This window comes from Tachysurus fulvidraco, chromosome 3 (assembly GCF_022655615.1).
Source record: "Tachysurus fulvidraco isolate hzauxx_2018 chromosome 3, HZAU_PFXX_2.0, whole genome shotgun sequence".
In the NCBI taxonomy this organism is placed as follows: domain Eukaryota; kingdom Metazoa; phylum Chordata; class Actinopteri; order Siluriformes; family Bagridae; genus Tachysurus; species Tachysurus fulvidraco.
The window spans coordinates 8,622,671-8,638,294 of record NC_062520.1 but is presented as its reverse complement, the minus strand read 5'-3'; the positions used below and the strand labels follow the sequence as shown (position 1 = coordinate 8,638,294).

Below are 15,624 nucleotides of genomic sequence, written 5' to 3'. Positions count from 1 at the left end.
ACACACACACACACACACACACACACACGCACGCACTAAGGACAAGTTTCCAGAGATGCCAATCAACCTACCATGCATGTCTTTGGACTGGGGGAGGAAACCGGAGTACCCGGAGGAAACCCCCGAGGCACGGGGAGAACAGGCAAACTCCACACACAAGGCAGAGGCGAGAATCGAACCCCCAACCCTGGAGGTGTGAGGCAAACATGCTAACCTAATACGGATGTATGCTGTGAAATGTCTATGTAAAAATTGTACTACTGAGTCAAACAGTATGTTTTGAAGTGAGTTTGTGATGATGCAGCCGGCACAGCTTCAGGCTATAAGGTTCATGGGACAGCTGTTCTAGTTATGCAATACAATAGTGTCACAACCCTCAAAGACGTATACGATCTAGAAGAGCAGTGTGCGTGAGATACTAACTGTTAGCTATTAGACAAGTCTTGTAGCTCTGACACACTGAACATGTCTTTAGCGGTATTGTGTACATTTTTAAAAATAAATTCTACTTATAAATATCAAGTAACATGGCTGATTTGAAATAGCAAAATTACCTGTTGTGGACAGTGCTAGGCACTTTTACCGGAGAAAAACAGAAAAACTCTTGGAGAACAGAAACCATCAACAAGGAAAAGAAGAGATTTATGTGTTTTCATTGATTACAATCAGCATGCAAATTAAATTAGGGTAATTTAGTTAGAGTTTTAAAGGAACCTCTTTGTCACTGCTGCTCAAAACAAAACTCCAATAGACCTTTAGAGCCACTATGTATGACATCACAGCACCATTAGGGACAGTCAATAGAAAAGCGACCCATAGTTCTTGCACACAAAAAAACGCTAACACAATATTTTACTAGCAATCAGGCATCATTAAACCGAATGGATGCCCAGGCCCTTGGATTTTATTAGGCTTTTTGGTGAAATCGCAGACAGCAGTGTGCAGGCTGATTACCTCCTTTGTCTCTGTGGAGTTATTAAAGCTGACAGCAGCCACAGTGGAGCCTGCTGCATCCCGCCACCCTTACAGGCTATATACACTGTGGGAAGACCAGGATGTTTGTTTATTTAATTATATATTTATTTACTTATTTTTCCCATCCAGTTAGTGTACAGAAGCAAAAGTCAACCTAGTGAGTCCCGTTTTTTGGGGGATAAAGAATTTATTCAAGACTTTAAACCACCTTAATGTGCAAAGATATCCCACCCATCCACGCGGTGACCTCACAATTTTCCACCCAACCACAATACAAAGTTTTTGACTAGTTTTGACAAATATATAAAATAATATTACAACCACTGGTCTTTTTTTTTTTTTTTTTTTGCTTTGGGTTAGCAATGGTTTGTACTGCGGGCTAAGAAATGTGTTATTCTAAACACCACCAACATTTATGGTTGCAAAGGTAAATTTCCGGAAACTTTCCACGGAAACTTAATCTGGGGAATTTTGGGGATATTTAAAATGAAAACTTTACGGGAATTTATGGAAATTTACGGGAATTTACAGGAATTTATGGGAATTATTTGGAAATGTATATCAAAACTATATCATATACAAACATAAATAAACATTTTGTTTGGTCATAAGCAGACATGCATGCAAGGTAATACAAATTTTAATGACGTTTTGACTGATTTAATTGTAAGTAGAACTTTAATTGATTCCTTCATTGAGTAACAATACTTAATAAGTACTAATAAATAGCCAATATTCTATTAATATTCATGCTAATATGCAACTAGTTAAATGACCCTAAAATAAAGTGTTACTGTGCATGTTATGGAAGAATGCAAGTACATGCAGGGGGTTTGGCCTCAATGGCCTTCCAGTAAGCAGTGTGCTGTGTGCGAGGAATACAGGGCACAAATTCAACTTAAAGTGCATTAAATCATGTTGTTTTTAAACAAAATTATGCTGCAAGATTTTTTTTAAGTACATTCAAGTTCCTTGTTATAGGCAACTGCATTTTTTTTTAATTCCCAGTTTTTTTTTCACATATTCCCATTAATTCCCATATATTCCCATTAATTCCCCTGGAAAGTTTCCAGCCTTGAAAAAATTTCCTGGAATTTTGCAACCCTACCAACATTAAACCCCACCCACTGATTTGCTGTCACATCTAATCAAAGCAGTAGACATGAATCAAACAGTACCTGTGTAGTGTTATATCTTTGGCACTAGGTTACTAAAATATGAAGTTTGACTTATAATGTTACAGACAAATAAGTACATTTATACTATTTAGTAGCTTCTGGAAAGGACTCATCAGATAAGTGACACTTCTGAAGATGTAGCTAAGTTATTAAGCTCCTACAACAGGTAAAACGTACATGCATGCTATGGTCATGTGACCACCTAGGGACCGAGTGGAACCTGAGCAGCTACAAGACATAAAACGTGCACTTTAACGATAAAGGCCAAAAGAATCAGTTTGTATTTATAAGATGCAGTACTACACAGTATCCAGGGACCATGTCTACATGGTGAAGCCTCTCATTTCAGTGATTCATGCAGAAATCACCTGTGAATTTAGCATAATTACCACAGACATCCTCTGTCTATGTTACATAACAGACATCTGTTCAGAAATATTATCCTGTCTGAAGATTACTTTAGAAACAAAAGCAAATGATGTGTATAGACACCTGGTCCAACTTTCTGATCATACCAGATGCTCTTAACAACTTCAACACCTCACTACGGATGTGGAAAGTCGTCCTGTAAGACTTCTATATAACATAGTGCAAGATATGAGTGTGTAATATACCGGTTTCGGTTGTCCTGTTCCTTTACCGCACATTGTTTTCTTGTGTATTAACAGAACGAGATACTGTACACACTGGTTCAGGTTGCCTTCTCTTACATACTCGAGGTCTGTTTATGAGAAAACTCTCCTTGTGGCACCTTTATATACTTCACATGTGTAAAAAAAAAAAAAAAAAAAAAAAAAAAAAAAAAAATAACAAAAGAAATGACCATAAAACAGACTTGCTGTGCTCCCAGTACTATCCTTCAGAGCTCTCATATCTATTTTTGTAATCTTATGTAACTTTCCACTAAAATGGTTGTGCTGCTTTACACACTGAGAAACATTTCTCATTTCTCACTTCCTTACTTGTGTTCATTACAATAAAGCCGCTCCGGTGATCCGATTTGCAGCTTGCTCCTCGCAGGATGAGGGATTGCAGTGACAATAGCGGGAAATGACAAAAAGAAGCACAGTTATACGAGCTCTGAAAATAACAAACTAATGCGATTCTCTCCAAGGATGAGGGATTGGAGTTGCAGAGCAGTGGACAATAGGGAAATTAATTACAACTCCAGTACACAAACATTGCAGTTCAGTGCTGACCAGGTTTGTGTTCTGAGGGTTTATCTTAATTCATACTGATGGTATAAGGTTCACACTGAAAAAAGACACAACACTCCGGCTGACGCGAGTGATTCGATTTGAATTTGACTGAGAACAGGAATCCAGCTCTGCATGCTCTGATAATTGCCTTTTAAAAATGCTAAGATCAATCACTAGCCTCTGATTCCTTTTACTTGTGCAACCCGAGTCAAGCCATTTCCTTTCAGTCATTTACACAGTTGTGTAAAAAAAGCAGCAGGTCCATCTGTGTGACAGATTTGATGGGTGTGACAGAGTGATGTGTGTGAAAGCGTCCTACCTGCTGCTCTGTCCACACCTTGTCAACACCAGCTGAGTGTGAGGTGAGTGTGTGTTTATGTAAATGGAAAGAGAGAGAGAGAGAGAGAGAGAGAGAGAGAGAGAGAGACTGAGAGACTGAAACAGGCCTCTGACAAAAAGAAAAAAACTCTCTGTGCACTTACCAAAATATGAGACAGCATTATTATCATCAATGCTTTCAGAGATGCGCACCTGTATATATACATATATAATGTACAGCACAACAGCTAGCTATCTTAAAAGAAAAGTTAGGAGGAACCGTGACTAAACCCCATGTCAAGCTGACAGTATGTAACCTAAAACACTAAAAGGGTCTGGATCTATCACCAAAACACTGCTAGTCTTAAAACAAAACAAACAAACAAAAAAAGATGGTTGTTCACATGATTTTGGATCATCGTCGCCATTAAATATAAGCAAATAGACAGTGTAGCTGGGTTTAAATATGATTAGTGGTGAAACTAATATTATCACTATGAAACAATTATAACCTGCAAGCATTGCTCATAGCAGAGGTGCCAACAACACAATTATTAACGAATACCTTAGCGGACAAGAAAAGTAAATAAGAGGAAAAATTTTTTTTTATTTTTTTTGCAATGTAAATCCTAATGCATGTCAGAAGATAAGAGTTTCCTGGTGTGACTTCTGCTTAATAATAAGTAGCTCCTCCATTTATCTACTGACCTACGAGAGCTCAGTCCCGTCTGCTTGATTTTCAATAGCCCACTAGTTCCGAGTCTTAGGACTTCACAGCTCAAAGTTCCCCTAGATAAAAATCAGCAAGATCCCGTGTCCTTTCCCCTTTAGTGTATATTACCCATATGCAATATATGTCTGTTAGCTTGATAGTGTAACAATGCAGCTGATTATGTGAACGTCCTCTTAGTGCATGTTATAAGCCTTTAACTGTCAGCATAAAGCGGAGTTTCTAACTTATCTGTATTTTACTGTATAATCTTCAGATAAAGCAGCAGTCAGGACAAATGTAAATAAAACTCCCCCAGATTAAACAGCGATAAGATAATATAAGATATACCTTTATTCCTCCAACAATGGAGGAAGGGAAATTTCACTGTTACAGCAGCAAAGAGTAAGAAAATGCAAATATATAAAAAGAATAGAGACATAATATAATATATACTGTAGTATATACAAAACATAATGTCTAAAAAGAGACCATGAGTAAGTCTTTCTTAGCTTTAATTATAACTCTTACATTATATAACACTTTCCTAATGAATGTAAATCGGATCGAACGTTTTGCAGGATTCTAACCACGCAATAGAGAGAGTGTAACAGAGATCCACAGATTTTTTTCAGCAGTGCCAACATTTTGCCCAAAGCCTGCCTTCTTTGGTCAAGCTTTGGTCTGCTGCCAGAACAGGGAGGAGAAACCTCAGGTGTCCATGACATCCAAACATGCAGCAAGAGTGAGGAGCTAATCTGCCCCAAGACAAGCAGGAAATGTAATGCCAGACAGAAGAAGGGCATAGGGCAGAAAAAAGAGAAAGATTGGAAAGTATTCCGGTATTGGCTGGAGCCCCTGCCCTACTCCATCAGCTGCTTTTTTTTTTCAATTGCATTTACCCCAGCCCTGTTTTTGGGGGCCATGTGAGCTCTGTGAGATGCAAGATGAAAGAGGGATGTTATGCTGGGAGTCTGTGATTACACTAGTGAATTGGGTTATCCATCATTTGAAAACTGTCTAGTAGCTCTTATAAGTACAGTACCTGAGGAAAAATAGAAATACCCAGTGGTGACCCAGAAAAAGCCTTTCCACCCATATCTAATAAGCTCCTCTCAGGTAATATCCTGTACGCCATAAACCCTGGCGCATCAAGGCGCCGCTTTCTTGTCATCTGTAATCAAATAAACTAAAAGGTATTGCTCTGATGGGTCGTTTTTGCGACTATAGCGACGGTAATAAGGAGGGGGTAAGAACGTGCAATTTTCTTGAATTAACATCAGTTTAATAGTCTTCCATAAAGACAGCACAAGCTCTACTGTACATGTACAGCATACTTTTCACGAGGCTTTGTGCATAATGGAGTTATAATTCTGCCATGGCTTCCTTGTGCTATAGGAAAGACCAAATACATACTGACAGAATGTGTTACATGATGTATGTGTGTTTACAAGCAGTGTTAATATGAAACTAAATGTGTGTGTGTGTGAGAGAGTGACAGAGAGATCAGTGAGGTTGCAGTCCTGATTGCTTTAGAGCCTGTAGAACAGATGCAAGAAAGAAAAAGTGAAAGCCTGGCCTCTATTCATCTGGTCAGAAACACAAGCGTCTGTATTCTCCACCAACACATAACTCTTTATTTTCTTCCTTTCATCTCCCTTCAGGAAGTTCATTATGGCGAATATCACAGACTAATTTAAAGAACAACGAAGAAGCCGCTCTCGTGTGTGTGGTGTGTAATAAGGTCCTCTTCTGTTTCCCTACCGCTGATTGTGTGTGCACGTGTATGGAAGTGTCCACAAGCATTTGTTTGTACAAGTGCACATATTAAGTTCTTAAGTGTGTGTGCAGACGTGTGTGTGTGTTTAAAGCATTGCCTCACCTTTCGGGCTGTTTGCTTTTCTAAATGAATGTAATGGTGCAAGCATAGGATAAATTGCCTGCCTCACGCTTCATCTCCTTGTACACATCCCAGAGGGCTTCCTCCAAAGCGGGGCAAAAAAAAAAATGAAAACAGGCACACCAGATAATTCACTGGCGTTTGCCTTGCAGATACGACTTACTATCAGGATATAACATACCAGATAAGAGACAGCACTCAAACGTGCACAGGGTCTTTGTTCTTACAGAAAAGTACGAAATTAATCTGGAATGCACAAAGGATTAGTTCACATGTTTATCGGAAAATATGAGAAAATCCATGAAAGCATTTTACATGTTAAATATTTACATGTTTTAAAAGTTTATTTATGTAGCACATTTCTCAAAAAATCAGTTAAAAGAAAATACTTCAACAAAAGGCAGAAAAGAAGGTATAAAAACAAGCACAATAACACTGAAATGAACAAATGCAGATTATATGACAGAATGACACAATCCAGCAAATCATAACAATTATTAATTAAAGAATTATTATTCTTGTCCAAAAACTAGGAAAAAGACATGGTTGCTCTTGTAGGAGCACCAAGCCCGAGAGGCGTCGAGCAGCCTCGAACCGTCTCACAAACATCGTGTGCTTGTTTAAAAGTGGCAGCAAAATGTCTCAAGCTATGATGGCATGCCCAACAGCAACTCAACAGGTTTGCAACCAGCAAGTAAGTGCTCCAAAACAAAAGCACGCAATCTGCAGACGGGATACTACAGAAGGTGTGGCCATACAGTGCACCCAGCATCAAACCAACAGGATGTTCAAAACAAGCCAGCTCATCCCCAGAAACCAAGTATGCCAGAGTGGCAGGAGATGGATGGAGAAAGAGTGCAAAGCAGGCAGAAAATGCCCTAACCACCAGATAGGTAAATTCAGACCCCAAAATATACCCAGATGTACTAACTTACATCTAAATATGAGAGAGCGAGAGCGAGAGCGAGAGAGAGAGAGAGAGAGAGAGAGAGAGAGAGAGAGAGAGTAAAATATTCTCAGACACTTAATTTGTCCCTGAAGCGATCTACTATAATTAGCCTAATCTACACAAATGGCATTAAGACTATGTGCATGTAGATAAGGGATATATATATTTCACATATATATAATATGTGAAATTGTATAAGACTGTGTGTGTGTGTGTGTGTGTGTGTGTATATATATATATACGTATATATATACGTCTATATATATATACGTCTATATATATATATACGTCTATATATATATATATATATATATATATATATATATATATATATAGACTATATATATATATATATATTATATATATATAGACGTATATATATATATAGACGTATATATATATACACACACACACACACACACACACAGTCTTATACAATTTCACATATTCCCCAGGCTCTGATGAGAGAGGAGATTAAACAGACATATACACACACTCTATAAGTGTGTGTAACCGTCTCAAAGTGCCCATCTATCTCCCAATAAATTATTAACAAAATGCTATTTAAGAGAAAACACTCCAGATGCACTCGGTTTTTAATAGTGGCATAATTGAATTGAGACGAAAATAATAATAAAATCACCACTGCTATTAAGATTTGATTCAGGGCTAATTAAAGAATCCAAACCGAGATAATGCAATGTGCCTGTGGTAATTTTATGGGGAAAAACTAATCCGTGCAAACCGAGGGTTATGCAAAATAGAACTGAGAAAAACAATGCTCATGTGGAACAAAAATGCTCTGATGCTGATAATAAATAAAATGAATTTAGGAATGATAAACATGTGGAATTTGACAGAGTGGACCAGATCAATAAAGAGATGGGGAAGGACTATGAAGGACTGGACAGGTGGAGAGATGGGAGAGGATTAGATGTTTGTACTATGGAGATGGGGGATGTTGTATAGATGGTATGATGGAGAAGGTTGAGTTAAATGGGATGGTGGAATAGATTGGGTAAAATGGGATGATGGTGTGGGATTGGAGAAATTGGAAGTTGTGGGTAGTGGGTATATGAGACTATGGCAGAGGAGTGGGTGAATTAGATGATGGGGAGAGACTGGATAGATGGAATGATGGAGTACTAGATAAAAAATATGGAGAAGCAATGGATAGGTTGGACTGGATTAGATGAATGGAAGTGTAGTTGATTAAGTGAGTGATATGTTCGAGGAAATATTCAAAATAAGGATTGGGTGAATGAATAGATGGATGGATGGATGGATTAGAGAGATAGGAAGCTGCAGGAGGATTTGATGGATGAGAAGATGAAGGATTGAATAGCTCTTAATGATTCTGACGTGATGTTATTGATCTGGATGTCACGGCACACGTTTTGACCACATCAACGGGAATGACAACAGTGATGCCACTGACAAAAGAAACGATGACGGTGGTTATAATGGAGATTATAACTCGTCATGTTGGCTCTGACTGCAGCTTGGAGAAACGAATGCAGATGTATAAAGAATGTTTGTGTCTGAGGGATTACTGCTTCACCCCCACCCTCTCTCTCTCTCTCTCTCTCTCTAACAGCGACTAACCCCACAACATAAACAGCTTCACACACATGAAAGCTATGACCTGAAAGGTACCTGCGGCTTATAATCCAATTTCAGCACCATGCAAAGTCGGATGGAAGTGGATTTAGAAGAGAGAGAAGGAAAATCGGTTGAGCGGCAGGGAGACAGAGAGAGGGGAAAAACACCTTGCTGTGCATCTCTGTAGGTGAACTTCTTTTAGCAGTTCTCAACAGCCAAAATCTCTGGAGCGAGAGATATCTCCCTCTTTCTCCTTCTTTCCCTCACTCTCTCGGCTTAGAGCAGCAGCTTAGAGAATATAGCTCTAATGGGAGCAGCCGTCAATCAAGCCGGTGTGTATCACAGTGGTGAGGGTTTGCTTTACGCTCCCCAAATCTCAATCAGCATGGCACCTGTCAGTTCAGTGCACGCTGAGCATGCTCTAGTCTGCTCTGCTGCACCTGAGTCCTGTAGAGGTTCAGGTCTACCCTGTTGATTGCCTGTCTAAAAAAAACAAAAACAAAACAACAAACAACAAAACAGGTCATTCACCATTACACGCTAACGCAAAATAAATTATTAGTGCAGAGCTGTAGGAGCTAAATAATCTAATAGTATAGTCAAAGAATATATTCTGGCAGACTGTTATGCTATAGCCAGGCAATATTTCCACATCTCAGATTTATTGAGAGAGAGAGAGAGAGAGAGAGAGAGAGAGAGAGAGAGAGAGAGAGAGAGAGAGAGAGAGGATGAGGAAGAGGGAGAGAAAAAGGGAGAGAAAGAGGGAGAGAGGGGCAGGGTGAGAGAGAGAGGGTGATAGAGAGAGAGAGAAAGGAGAAAGAGGGAGATCGTGAGAGAGAGAAAGAGGATGAGAAAGAGGGAGAGAGAGAGAGAGAGAGAGAGAGAGAGAGAGGATGAGAAAGATGGAGGGAGAGAGAGAGAGAGGATGAGAAAGAGGGAGAGAGAGAAAGAGAGAGAGAAAGAGGATGAGAAAGAGGGAGAGAGAGAGAGACTGTGTGAGAGAGGGGGAGAGAAAGAGGGAGAGAGAAAGAGGGGGGGGCAGGGTGAGAGAGAGAGGGTGATAGAGAGAGAGGGGGGAGAGAGAGAGAGAGAGAGAGAGAGAGAGAAAGACAGAAAGAAAGAAAGAAAGAAAGAAAGAAAGAAAGAAAGAAAGAAAGAGAGCTGACCATTTATCATGGCTGTTTGTAGACAAGAACAAAAACTAACTTCTCTCTAAACATTACATCGGACAATAAACCATTAACACGTGTGTAGTTTCATATGTTAATAAATTAAGCATAGTAATTGCTGGCTGATCTCTGTGGAATAAGCAGAATAACCCAATCAGATCTCTAACACATAGTGCATCCTTCACACATTCAGCAAGAGACCAGTACATGCAGTAGTAAACACGGGGTATAGAGGTGGTGTGTGCTTCTCCCATGCAGCGGCAGTAAAGCTGAAGAGTGTGTAAGGAGAGCGGGTTTACAAGCTTTCACCGCAGCTCCCACAGATATTACGAGCACCAGAGCCCAGATTCTCTCTGTTCTACTGCTGCAGTGACCTTCTGATTGGGATTCGTACACAGCCGGATGGACCTGACTCAGGATTTCACTTATAGTTTGGCAGTGTTTGTACAGCTGTGGGCTGGTTGCAGCAGACTTGTTTTCTGTGTTTTCACTAATCTGCACGCTGGACCTCAGACTGGGGGCTGGACCTCCTCAACACAATCTGAGGTTAATGGGTCTGGAAACATTTTTGGCAAAGTGAAAAGAACCTTTTATTGATTTTGGAGCCATGGGCTGTGCTGTGGGAGTAAAATAAAAATGAAAATGCACCAACACACACACGCGCACACACACACACGCACACAGTAACGTCTGGCTGTACACGTGCTTTTAAAAGAATGGGCTGGTTGGATTTCCCGTCTCTAACCCATCACATGATTTGGTATTAGATGACATCAAAACACATCGCTTTGACTTTAATGGACATCCAAAAAATTATCATGGCACCAACCACATCACTTTTCATTGCCAGCTGATCAATAATGTGCTTATTGTCTCTGAACCCTGCGTAGGCCCAGAGGGCTTAAACGTAAGATCGGCTCATTCAAAAGCCTTTCGTTCTTGTTGGGGGGAAAAAAAAAAATCTGAACTCAAATGACCCAGTGTATTTTCTCATCTTGTCTGAATTTTTCTCTCTAACAAACTATCGTTGTCCATCCCCACCCAGGTCACATGCTAGTCGCTTGATAGCTTCTCAGACTTGTTGTTGAAAGATTGCTACATTCTCAAAGATTGCATACACACACACACACACACACACACACACGCATATATATATATATATATATATATATATATATATATATATATACTTAATGGCTGGAAGGCTGGAAGGGATTCCAAGCAGGTCATCACAAATAAACAACTATATAAAGGGTTCTATGATGTGCACATATTTGACTGTGGCTATCAGACAGTGGGGATTTGTAGCAGCACAATTTGTCTATTTAGACGAGGAAAAAAAAAACTCAGGATGCTGACTTGGAGTGCCTTCACAAAATCCTGAGAGCTTTGCCTCTAAAATGCGCTGACTAGTACAATGCACTAGAGTAAGCACACGTACTGTAGTAGAGATCGGGTGACTATATTTAACAGGATTCAGCTCATCAAAAGCATAACATTGAGCGTTATTTATAACCAAAGCATTCTGAAGTCTCAAGGCAGCGAATTATATACAGTTCTGTGCAAAAGTCTACATATCAACAAAGCATTTAATGTGCTGGCATCCAGAGATGTTTCATGATGTCATGTGAGTTCGAATCCCAGGATCACCAAGCTAACAGAAGCTGGGCCTTTGAGCAAGGCTCAGTTGTGTAAATGAGATAAATGTACAGTAAGCCGATCTGGAATAAGGACGTCTGCCAAACAGCGCAAATTTAAATGTAGGTGCAATTAGTCATTAATACTGATGATATTAAGTCAAAGGTTTGCATGAGCCTTGGGGAAGATTTTTTTTTTAAATCTTCTCTGTCGGCTTGCATCTTTTCCCTTCCTCTGGACAGTATTTATATTTTCTCTCAGCCATAATAGTCACCACCTACACTTCGAGACATAACATGAGAATAACAACATAGTGCTGACAAAAGAGACACACTGGATTTGGTTCCTATTTTGAGGACTTTTTTGTGGTTTTGTCTGTACATCAATTTTCTGTTCAACATTCAAATAAATAAATAAATAAATGGGTATACAGACTTTTGTACTCGACTCTAACTCGAAGTCTGCATTACCATGCTGAGCCCATTATGGTTGTGTGATATAACAGGATATTATATATATATAAATAAATCAACTCGTTTAAAAGGAAATAAATCGACTTTGTACACAGCACTGCCGTATTGTTGGCAGTGATGCATGTCGTGTCTCATAAAGATGCCTTAGAGAACTGTGATATGATATTTTGATGATGTCGTGAACCCCTAACATGCATGGTAGGAAAACATTTACTTTTGTGTAACATGTACAAGAATAACCACTTCAGACCGGTTTATTATTTTTTTCCCAAACTGCTTTGGGAATATTCACACGGATCAACTTCACTCTCTTTGAAAGCCACATGTGTCAGTTCCTTACAGAAAGTCAACACTCACTTGTGGTTAGAGGCTTTTTATAGCAGGAGTCTGACACCGTAAAATTTCCACTAGCTTTCATTTGCGAAAGCGAAAAAAAAATAAAAAATTGTTTGCCGCGATTCGTTGATAAAGCCAGGCTGACTATGGTGGCGAAAAACTGAAATGCATTCAGAATGCAAACAAAATGTTTTACAGCATTTCTACAGATTGCAGGCCTTGGACCAGTATAAAGAAATAAATTAGCCGATTAATTCCACGGCCACGATGCTAAAATATTACAGCAAATCTCACAGGGCCTTCCTGTGTAGTGATGTGCAAAGCAGAAAAGTCCTAATTTTTTTCCCTTTTAAAGACCTTGCAAAGATAAGATGCCCTCTGTTCTCATTATATTACTTCATATAAACAAGTCCATGGGTAAATTATACAGAAGCAAAGCAATTTCTTACATAACTGGTGTTGCTGAGAAACTGGAGTTTGAGGTTTTAATTATGAACAATGCTAAGTTGATGCAATCTCCACATGCATCTTTCTGGGAAGGGATGAGAGAGAGAGAGAGAGAGAGAGAGAGAGAGAGAGAGAGAGAGAGAGAGAGAGAGAGAGAGAGAGAGAGAGATACCCCTTAACGGATGGTACTATCCATGTTACTATAAATAGGCCGCTGTTGGCATTAAGAGAGAATAAGATGATGATTGTGAATTCAGCGGTGAAGACAAAAGCAGCCGTTTATCACACACTCCAAAGCAGCAGCCAGTGCAGTGTGCCAGCCAGCCGAGGCAGAATGCACCCAGAACAAAGTGCTGGAAATAAAACAGGCTGCACTTTCTTTCAGCCTCTTGAAAGAAGAGGAGAAACAATGCACTATAGTAGACATTTTGTTCTATTTTACCTTATCTGAGGATCATGTCTCCCACTTAATCATGACTTTAAATATTACATGTGCCTCACATTCATAGTATTAGTAAGAAATGTCTAGAGTTTCAGACGAACACAAATCCTAGGACTTGTATATAAATATAGAAACAAACATATTCTTCGTCAGTGTTAGAATTCTACCACCAAAATGCGTCCTACTAATTCTACTATAGTGCATGTCTGACATCAATACACATGCTGATGATCGATTTTATCAGATTACTCTACAGTATACATATTGTTCGACTTGTTTGTTTGACAATCACAATGTAATATCTGTTTATAAGAACATTATAGTCTCTAATGCGCTTAGAGACCTGGCATTATGTACTCATTATTTATTAAGTGCTGCATGCAACTATACCTATAACCTATGAGCAGCCTTATGCTAGATGTTCTAAAATATCAGGTATGCTGTATGACTAGTATTTTGTTGTTTTTAAAACAATGACAAGAAAGATATTTTATTTTCTATAGTATTCTATGTTAGAATACAGATTTATGATCTTAAGTGGTTACGTTGCACTGTTCACAATAACTTATATTATGTTCAAAATACTGTCACAAACCCCAATTCCACAACCTCCAGAAAACTCTTATTCCTACTGTAACCTTCAGCAAATGGAAAATTGTGACTGAAAAGTGACAGTTCAGTCCAAACTGAAGCCATTTAGGAGAGGAAATGTCTGTCACTGGTGTGCAGCCACAGGGGTTAACCATCGACCATAAGCATCTCCCTACTATCCCCAGAGATATCGACACCCAGATTAAGCAGGTTATTGAATGGCTGCGTAGTGTCATAGAGTCACATGGACTCTAGGTCACACCACAGGGGAGAAACTGGGCTGAAAGTTCAACATCGCAGTGGGAGGAGGGAGGGGCTACTGGTGAGACTCGCAGCATGCCATCTCAAACTGTGGATAGCGAAAGGTCACTTAGCAAGTGGCAGGTGTCAATCATTAGCTCAATTTGATTACACACAATGAGGTAACAATCAGCCAACTAAACAAGAGTGCTGAGAGTTAGTAAAGCTAAGATGTCCTATCATGCTACAGGCAGCATAATGAAAAATCTTTGAGCAAGCTAAAGGCCTTAACATAGACGGTAGAGAGCTGTGAAGAAAAGAAAGAAAAAAAAAAAACACTGTCATTTTACAGTGGCGTGCACAGCTATGGAGAAGATAATGAAGCAACAGGAGAGTGCAGCATTTAAATGTTTTAAATGAATGTTCAGGGAGCTTTGGAGGAAAGAGGAATTACACAGGATCATTTTCATTGGGGACTAAATAAGCTTCAGGAAGATAAAGAATTTGTTAGTTTTCTTTTTTTTTTTTTTTAAACCTGAAAACAAGCACAATAACTTTTCAGCCTGAGGTCACGCAGAAGTGCAATATTAAAGTTTTAACAGAAATAACTGTAACGCAAGTGCATTTTTATTTATTTTATGGCACCAAGAAGAAATCCGTGGGGCAAGGAGGAGGGGGGGGGGGTGGCTGGTTGTGGGACATCTGTGTTGTCGTTAACAGGGCAGTATATAGATGACTTTGCCCTCAGCAGATGACATGGGGACTGGCTGTTTGTTTCAAAGACCCAGACAGAAACGGATTTAACGTCGCTGTAATAAAGGATGCTTCTGGTTATTACATTTTTGCACCTTAAGCATTATTGATGATTTTCCATCACTGTAAAACCTGCCACTGGGACATACATGTTCATGACACATGAATATTGCATTTGACTTTTGATTTTCCATGGTAAGGAAGGGTTTAATTCACACGCTGGGGGACACATGAGCCTATACAGGATCATTTTCAAATGCACAACAAGTAACTTGAACTTATTGGACAGGTAGTGATGTGTTAGATTCTCAACACTACTTTCTATCCAAAACACATGATCTCTTCCAAATGGTTCCACAACGAGCACTGTACAATCCCCCAAAAAAGCTTCATCCCTGAATGCAAAGCAATCGCACCCTACCTTTCTGAAGACAGTGGTCCTTCATTGCGTGGCTTGTTGACTTGGGCATAGAGGCTCTCTAGGCCATGCTCTCTGGGACTGTGTGGCCTATGCTCCTGGTTCAGGCTCTGGCTGCTGTCCATGGAGGAGTCGAGCGAGCCGATGCCTGCGTAGGGGTGTTCCTCATCTGAGCTGAAGGTCCTGATCACATCTTGAATCTCGGCGTAGTCTCTCTCCCTGGCTTGTCGCTCCCGCAGCTCCCTAGTCTTGGCCTGGATCCTGCAAACACACACAGTACATCTCAT

The 15,624-nt window shown here is 39.6% G+C and overlaps 1 protein-coding gene across 4 annotated transcripts in view; it reads right to left on the bottom strand.

Annotated features, from left to right (window-relative positions):
- The window catches only part of pard3aa (par-3 family cell polarity regulator alpha, a), a 409,979-nt gene that overhangs the window by 74,973 nt on the left and 319,382 nt on the right, over positions 1–15,624 (bottom strand). For 3 of the 4 annotated variants that reach the window (XM_027149211.2, XM_027149213.2, XM_027149212.2), the window contains one exon: positions 15,341–15,598. In XM_027149211.2, the coding sequence (XP_027005012.1) occupies positions 15,341–15,598 (258 nt within the window). Of the gene's footprint in view, positions 1–7,636; positions 9,314–15,340; positions 15,599–15,624 lie in introns of those variants that run through there. The other variant, XM_027149214.2, reaches the window with a different exon arrangement.